Source organism: Priapulus caudatus, unplaced genomic scaffold, assembly GCF_000485595.1.
Source record: "Priapulus caudatus unplaced genomic scaffold, Priapulus_caudatus-5.0.1 Scaffold1827, whole genome shotgun sequence".
NCBI classification, from domain to species: domain Eukaryota; kingdom Metazoa; phylum Priapulida; class Priapulimorpha; order Priapulimorphida; family Priapulidae; genus Priapulus; species Priapulus caudatus.
In genome coordinates this window covers 53,551-62,621 of record NW_014578888.1, presented here as the reverse complement: position 1 = coordinate 62,621, position 9,071 = coordinate 53,551, and the positions used below count along the sequence as shown (strand labels likewise).

At 44.9% G+C, this 9,071-nt stretch overlaps 1 protein-coding gene across 1 annotated transcript in view; it reads left to right on the top strand.

Moving 5' to 3' along the window:
• LOC106817682 (high affinity copper uptake protein 1-like) overlaps positions 1–8,705 on the top strand; it is a 21,135-nt gene extending 12,430 nt beyond the window's left edge. Inside the window, exons 2-3 of the mRNA XM_014822368.1 lie at positions 6,720–6,903; positions 7,555–8,705. Coding sequence (XP_014677854.1) covers positions 6,720–6,903; positions 7,555–7,753 — 383 coding nt within the window. The 3' untranslated portion in view covers positions 7,754–8,705. The remainder of the gene's footprint in view (positions 1–6,719; positions 6,904–7,554) is intronic.
• Positions 8,706–9,071: the final 366 nt, after the last annotated feature.

Below are 9,071 nucleotides of genomic sequence, written 5' to 3'. Positions count from 1 at the left end.
AGCAGCAGCGCGCGGCCGGCGCGATAATCACATAGAAGCAAGCGTCACGACACAGCGTGCATCCGCTCGCTGATCTCAGCTGGTTCAGGCATTCGCGAAGATCTTCACACGCGAATAATCTGCTACAAGATATACCCAGAGAACGAAGAACGGCGTGCAAATGTCGGACTCAACTGTGCAGAATAAATTTTGTCTAAGCTGCCAATAATCACTGAGAGGCGAAAGTAATTAAACCCATGCGATACACGACAGCCGCGTTTAGTGCGCCTGGAAAGACGAGGCTATAAAGGGTTCCATTGCTTATTATATTCAATTTAGGCATGTCTACATTTATTAGCGCTTCTTATTATCATGCCGCCATATCTAGTGACGAAACCCACTTTCCATTCTCGGCTGCCTAGCTGTTGCCTTTTATGCCACCGGTTAGCCTTTTGCCCTGGGGCGCAGGCTTGCCTCTGCATATGAGGTGCGCCTCTTGGTCTCCCTTGTCTGCTTTGGTCTCCCCTACCTCCCTCGCCTCCCGCCTCAGTTTATCCACACGGCTGGTGGTTACAAGGCAGTTTTGTTCACAGAGTCGGTCGCCGTAGATCCCACAAATTCGCCCGTTAATGACCTGCCACCAAACTTACAAGCCGATCTATGCGAGAATGAACGATGCAGTTATTTAAACAGTAATTCTGCGAAGCGAGACATCCATTCGACAAATGTTTGTGCTGCGGAGAAATGCGCAGCTGTTTGTGTAGGTTATTGGTGGGCGTGTATTGCGGCCAGCATACGTGCTTTGGTGTAAATGGTTTTCAAGGTAAAGTTGGTTATTGTGAATTGTTGTGTAGTTATCGGTATATAATCTCGTGACAGCCTGGGGTTCATGGACTAGGCAATTTGCAGAGTCCCATGAGTCTAATTTAAAGTGATTACGTCAACCGGTAAATATGAAAGTAAAAAATTAGTGTCCACACTTGTTCACAAAATGTAAAGTGATGTCCGTTCACGTTCTATGGTTAAATATACTGGCAATTGAGTATCTTATCCATATTGTTTGGGCTATTCCGGTTTGAATGTGAACATTAACACTCTGACTCAATACATAGCCCCATAGCAAAAGCCATTTAAGGCATAGGAGCGATATGGTCCGTGAATCATATATCAATCGCCTCAATTTTTTGGATTTTATACGTATTGAAAAAACAATCTTATACAGGTAAAAGAATTTGAGGCATACATTAGTGCCGTTTAGTACTATACTGTTTGTCCATGTAACAAAAATTGCAACAAAATTTTTACAAATATACACTAACAGAAAATTCGTGACGTAGTCTAATCTTAATGCTCATTGTCTGTCGGTGGCACATGGGTATGTGCGGTAAGCTTTTCTAGTAATGTTGTGGTATTTAGTAAACCAGAGCGTGCGTTGGACAGTTTGTGCTACTAGTTGTTCCTCGAATAGTCAATATTGTGTTTGGAGATTTAACGTGCGAATTCTTTGGTACGACACAATGACGTTGTGAACCGGCTGTTGGCAATAAATCTTATAGGGGTGAAGGGTGGAAAGACTGAGGGGAGGAATCAGTGAGTGCGGGAAGAGACGGCTGCGTAGGTCTCGGTTAGTATTAACACTGTCTAGTTTTTCTGATCCTAGATGTTACACGAGGCGCTTTCAATGCAGCAATGATGTCCGTCTATTATGTATATAATTATTCAAAATAACTCGGTATCGTCATTGTGTGATACATGATTTATGTTGTGTATGTTTGTTGTGCGTAAAGGCTTGTTGCATTTATCTGGCAATCTATCATTTTATTTTAGCACGTTTCGTATATGTTCCTTTGTTGACATCTTCACTGTCTTTTGAACAGGCAGGTCGGACACCCGGGCGTAAAATAACGTAATACGCTTCTACGTGTCGGGTTTCGAGACGGGCCGGTCGGCAATGTAACAGGTTGCGGCATTAGAATTTTAAGAAAGCATATACAGGATTTTGCGACACGCACTGAGGAGCCACATGAAAACTCCCCCCCCCCACGCCTGCATAAGATATGAAAATACTTTTCAAAGTGCGTTATGTTTAGCGTGTGTGAGTGCGTGCGGGTGAGAAGGCAGTTCACTTGCCCATATTTAGTGAAACCCATTTGTCAGCAGTACAGGACAGGCTATGTCCGTGAATTCAGAAGATGACCGAGGCCGCTCAGCGAATTGTCCGGGTCATCGTCATCGTCGCGTTTTGAAGTAGGGCATTATGTTTTTGGTGTGTGTGTTATATTATTTATTATTATTATATAATTGCGGCGGCTATATAATGATCATTTTATCGTGTGTTGTTAACAAACATGGTATAGGAATATGAAATGTCGAAAATCGAAAGCAGGAGAACTGTGCATTTTGGATTTTCGTTATTTATTGATAAGATGTCGCTAGCAACGACAATAATACTCATACACCGGAGGTAAACGTTTTTGTCACAACATGTGGCAATTGACGATGTGTAACATCATCGAAAACCATATACTAACTACCAAGATAATTTACTAGTACGGGTTTAAGTAGCGGATATAATGAGGAGGCGCTACCTGATGTCATCGATTAAAACAAATTTTCTGTTTGAATAAGGACCGCTCGTGGCAATTTTTGGCGGAGTGTGTAAAAGGGGGCGTAATTAGCTATGATTTCTCTCTGAGTCCGTTAATACGAGTGCGCGCATATAGCGGTTACTTCAGTTTCAAAACGAAGCTTATCGGTGGTCGGTAGAAACTACAGTTATACTGCCTGTCCCGGTGAACATCCAGTCCACATTATATAGTGACCTAAAAGCTGTCCCTCGGCTTAAGCCTGGTTACCGCTGTCGACGTGTGAGTCTTTAAGTTCGAGAAGTCTATTAAGGTAAATCCAGCTTTAAATATCTCATGGCTCCGGCCGGCAGGCCCGAAAGACTGCTGCTGAAATCAATGTTCGTTTACATAAGATTTATAAGCCTGCATCAAAAAGGCACGATTAATTTCATTCGAGGGTTCATGCCGTGATGCGAAAGAGAGGGGTCCGCCGAATCTTTACTTAAAAATAACTACTCCCACTACAAAATGAGAACGATGAGTTTATTTAGTGGTCCGCCTTCACCTGAGCGCTCCGCCGTCGAGGAGAGATTCGCATGATACGCGTGATATATGCGCTCCTAGGCACTCCATACGGCCGCAATGAATATGTATTCGAAGCTGGTACCAGTGGCCGATGCCGGTCCTCTCCGAGTGTACCAGGTTTTGCAGAGGTTGATTACCGGGTTCGCCATCCATCCGTTGCGGTTAGATTCTCCGAAAGCAGAGGTTGTCGGCCAGGTGAGTATAGAAGCGTCGCACTGCGCTGTCTGCTTGACTGTGGCAGGCCCCAGCGCGTGATGATGTCTGAAATGAGTGTGCATGGTGATGATCAAACACAGAACACGCAGATTCACATCGCTATTGCCTAGAGTAGAAAAATTCGAATAGAAAATGATATAATTGGTGAATTGAAAGTAGTCGCGCTATCATGACAGCTCCGGCGTTATGAGAATGTTCACGCCCGTTGACTCTCCTGCGTGCAGTAAGCGATACGTATAGCAAGCTTAGTCTACAGAAGAGAGGATTGTGGCCATGTTGACTGTGTTGGCGCAATGTAAAAGCGCGAGAAGATATAGACCACCCCCAGATGTGAATATAAAATGTTGACGACTAAGCTAAGAGGAACTTGAAGATGGGGAAGTATGAGAGAGAAACGAAAGGATGGAAGTGGACGAAGAGGGCAGAAAAGATTGTGGAGAGGAAGAGAGAGGAAGAGAGGAGGGCCAGAGGAGAGGAGGAGGAGAGGAGGAGGAGGAGGAGGGAAATGAGAAGATAGGAGAAAGAGAGAGGAGGAGTCAAACTAGAGACAGAGACAGACAGAGAGGCGACAGAGAGGGTGACAAGAGATGGAGAGATAAACAGAAAGAGGGAAATGAAGAAAGAGAGTAAGATGGAATAAGGTGAGAGATAAGAGACATATGAAAAGAGGGGTATAAGGAGTGAGAGAAAAATGAAAGAAAGGATGAGAAGGAAAGGGAAAGGTTCAGACAAGCGAGCCCATATGTATGATGTACACCACCACGGCACGAGGTTTGACGAAAAAATTCATAATTCAGGCAGCACAACATATTGTCCAACCGGCATAGACATTTAGAATCTCACAACACAAAATACACCCCAACTCATTATTCAACGGAGCCCACGACCAACAGCAACGAACATCCCCATCAAGGCACATCGAAACTGAAGTCACGCTTACCTTCCAGCCAACGCGATGCTCAGTGCTGGCACGGCTCCCACCACGTCGCAACTGCCGTCTGCATGGTGTCATCGGCAGACGCTTCCGCCGGTCCCAGACCGTAACTCCAGCACTCGTGCAGGCTCGGGGCCGGCTACCGCCAAGGGGCAGGCGATGCAAGAGAAGTTATTCAAAATATGTTACCGTGCTCCCACGTCTGCGATCAGGACGGCACAAGACGGCCACCTGAAAACATATGCTACGTATGAAAACCACGTCGTTAAGAAAGTCGTGGTACTCACCCCACTGCGTCAGGTAGGCACAGACTTAGAGTTATAGTAGAGAATATATCAAATAACACTGCATGGACCGGTCCAAAGGAAACCCAAGAGTGGCCTTCATAAACACGTCCCCCGGCGTCGTTCCTAGTCTGGTAGTGGGGTGGTACATTATATTCCTGAAGGGAAGATCGCTTATGGACAAGTGTCCGTCTCTATACAGTGTCGCTAACTCACTGAGTTGATGAATAATGTGATGGTCTCATCCGTGTTGTTCCAAGCTAGGCTATATCGCCACAGACTCGGAATGCAACCATGTACGTACCCAGCAAAGGTGACTGAAAGCAGAAATATGAGACTTCATGTTGTCTATCGCTGCATGATCTGTCAGTGCTCCCGCGCGCGTAAGTTGTGCTGGTAAGAAAATCCCGGCTGCACACGGTTATATTATGAAGGCCGAGCAGCAGAGCAGCGACAGGCAGCACAGGCGACAGCAGCATCAGCGTGCGGCTGCGTGCGGTTGCGGCGCATAGATTACATAAGACACGTCACGTACCCCGCTTGCATCCGCTTGGCCGCTGAGTCCTCCGCTGTTCAGTCATTCGCGAAATGCTATTACAACAGGAAGTGAGATCGCTCAATACCCAGAGACGGAGGGGGAAGGTGCAAACCGTCGTGACTCACTATCTCCTGCGCAGTGCCATTTTGTTTCATTATTTATAAGCATTTATGTGAAAATTAGTCCCAATAGGATTGTTGCTTATAATGTTGTTATGCGCCATAAATCATGTGAGAGAGCGAGTTGTTAAAAGTTTTTGGTGGCGCGACGTGCGCGCGCCGCAGGGCACCTCCTGCTCGGGGACCGTGCGAATATTAATAGCCCATCTAGGCAGGTGTGTCCCCTCACACAACCGGGAGACCGCATACTTAACCACTGTCGCGAATTAATACGATCCCACGTCGCCCGTGCGCACCTGGCGGACGACGTTTGTTGGCCGACTGCGTCATGTAATCGTAAAATACTTTTAACCATCTGATTAGAAATGTTGATATGAACGTTGAAAAGTTATTTTTTTTTTTTTGTTTTTCCCAACTCAGTTGACTGGCTTAGATTTTCCGTCTAATAATGTAAACCCAACTGTTATCAGAGCAGCGCAGTCATTATCAGTAAGTAAGCTGTTAATTTTGTAGTGTGGCAGACGATCTTTTTATGAATAGCGGGGACGGGTTATATGGAACCACAAGTGGTGTGGCCATAGGGTTAAGTAATTTGCTTGCAGCAGAAAATGGGGCTGCCGTTGGGCGTTGTAATCAGCGTTTAGTCTGTTTGGTAAAAGCGTGTTTCGCGATAATATGTTATTCTGGGGCTGGAAGCACGAATTCCTGTGTTAACGCAAAATTGCGATGAGTTTACCCCATTCTGAAATCATAAATTATAAGATATATACGTGTGCAACAACCACCGTTAGCATGTTTGTGCGCCCGTGACAGCGACATGGGTTTTGAAAAAAATAACCACATGATATTTTGCCTATCAATAATTCTTAGATTGCACGGGGGCACCTAGATTACCCCCCGCACAAACTGGCGTGCACGCACCACAACGCCATGAAAGTACCGCCACGCACGCTGTTGTGTCATACACCGCACCACACTCTCCCGATCCATTCCGCCTGCGCCTCGCGTCCGCCGCCGCACAACACCCGCTCTCGCACCACCGGCCCGCTTCCCCGCCCCCCGTCGCCCTCACGCCTCCGGCTTTTTACCGTGCCCTCGCCGGAGCAGTTAAAGCCGCGAGATAGGTCGCACCACGCGAATGCCGTGTGGCCCCACGTCCGCCTCCGCTTAACCTGCGCCGCCCCCAAGCCTTCCGCCCCCGCGCTCGCGCCCCCCTCTCCCCGCGCCCCGCGGCCGCTGGGCGCGCCCGGCCCGGCACTTCTCCCGTTCCACTGGCCCCTCCCCTTCACAAAATAATCCGCGAAAAGAGCGCGTTAGGCAATCGCAAACACAACCGGCCAATGAATTGGATTTCTTTCCACGGACGCGTATTACTGCCGTATTAAGATATCGCTCGTGGTTATACGGACGGGTATTCATGTATTCGTGAGCGATAAGGTTAGCGATGCTCTGAATCCGTGTTTCAGCTATGCGTCGGCATGTACGGGTATCTTGCAGGTATGATCTGGTCCGCCCTAGCTGTGTTCACCCTGGCGCTGATCTACGAAGGCTTGAAGATTTGGCAAGAGAATTTACTCATGCAAGCGCAGAAGGCGTGTGTGCGCTATACAGCATATGCACGAACCTCGAAAGATCGGACCGTATACTCAGAAACGCGGAGTCACGGATCCTGCTGCTCGGGGTAAAACCATATTGTATATATATATATAATATATACCCGGCCTTATACCCGGCCTCACTGTGAATACGACTAGGTTAAACGGGGTCTGACGAGCAGACTGAAACACACACACACGCACGCACGCGCACAGAGAGCGAGAGTTGGAGATATTTTACGAGAACAAGAAAAATCCGGGTAAACAAAATTATTCCATCTTGGTCGCAGTGACCATGCAGGAACTGCCAACATGGACTCTATCAAGGTCAGCTCTATATGTTAAACATCGTTGTTTAACATAGGTTAAAGTGATTACGTCACCGTGAATAGTAAAAGTAAAAAAATTATGTTTACTTTTTCACAAACTGTAAGTGATTCTGTTCACTTTTTTGGTTAAATTGGTGCATTATACTTCCTATTTTGCTATTATATTCGGTTCGATGTGAACAAACACTCGTGACTCATTCATAGCCCATAGCAAGCATTTAATGTCGTGATCAATATATCAAATCGCTCAGATTTTTTGGATTTTTAACTTGTTGAAAAACAATCTTACCCGATTAAGATTAGGTCTCTAAAATTAGGATCAGCTCTACGAATAAGATCTAGCGCAAGTGTAAATAAATTATCATGTAATTGTTTATAAATATAATAATGTTGTTGATCGTGTTGCAGGCGGCTGTTCAGCGTGGTGCACGTGTTGCAGACACTGCTGCATCTGATACAAGTCATCTGTAGTTATTTTCTCATGCTCGTCGTGATGACGTATAATGCGTGGCTGTGCACGGGCGTTGTCCTTGGAGCAACCTTGGGCTTCTTTGTCTTCGGCTGGAAGAGAAAGGTCATCGTCGACTCGAGCGACATCTGTCACTGAATGCACCATATTCTAGATTACACGAGGCTCGTACAGGTCCTAGAAAACCAAGAAAATTCCTGGAGATTTTACTACGCCGCTTTCTAGATCTTTGGGGGGTCTCACAACTTGAGTAGGTCTATGGGTCTATGCTATATGGTTCTGGAATATAGGCAATGATCGTAGCAAATCCTTGCACACTATATTACGGCACTGTATCGAGATGTGCAACTATTTCCCTTGTTCCCGCTGTCTCCGCCAGGGTTTGGAATGATACTATTATTTTACTCAATGAAGCAGGAAAAGGGAATAATTAAAGCAAAGTAACGTGTTTTTGTAGCGTATGCGACATTTCAAGTTTGAAGGAATATGATTATATATGCTACATTAAACTACAAATATAATGTTGTTTTTTTAATTTTATCTACGTGCAATGTTTTACTACAACCTAAACATAATTGGACAATTGTGAATCTATGCGTTGTAGTTTCCTATAGACTTCCGTCAAGGTTATAACTTTATGCATTTATTAGTATACGTTTGTCTGTCTCTCACGTTATTCCCTTCGAAATTTGTTATTTCATACTTGTGATGTCGATAGCCCACTATGTCGATGTTGAATTCACTGCTAAAAACTTTTGTATAACCTACGTATATACCGTTTTGCTGCAATTCAATCCAGCTGCATTTGATCATAAATGTTACTTTAACTCGCGACTCTAGGTTTTGGTCAATATGAACTCTTCGCCTTGGTTCCACATCCTTGCGGCACTACAACAGCAGCTAAGATAGGATAATATAGATGTGTAACCACATGGCGGCACAGTAATTCAACATAGGGGGGCCTAAATCGTTGAATATATCTGTGTTTAATCGTTTTTTAACTAATGTGATAGTTTGCATCTTATTGGTTTTAACATGAAATAATTATAACTGAAATAAACGAAGCCAAGCGCTTTATATTATAAAATTCGAATTTTATTTTATAATCATATTATTGATATGATTTGAAAAATGATTTTATAGTATTGTATGTACTAGTTTCACTACAGTATAGTTCTATATGAATCAGGATATGAATGTATAGTGCTTCAAATTGTGTCCTTGTCTTTCTTTAATCCCATTGCTCTATCATTCCCTCTCGCCTATCTTTAACAGGAAGCTATAAATCTGACCAATAAATACATCCTAACGGATGCGTTCATAGATGTCTCATAATTCAGTAAAGGCCTACAACACGGCATGCATCCTACATATAGATATCTCTGGATGCCCTTAGCCTTATGGAGGCAGAGAGCATAGGTTGCAGCGCACAAACTCCACCTGGTGGCCAGTGGGA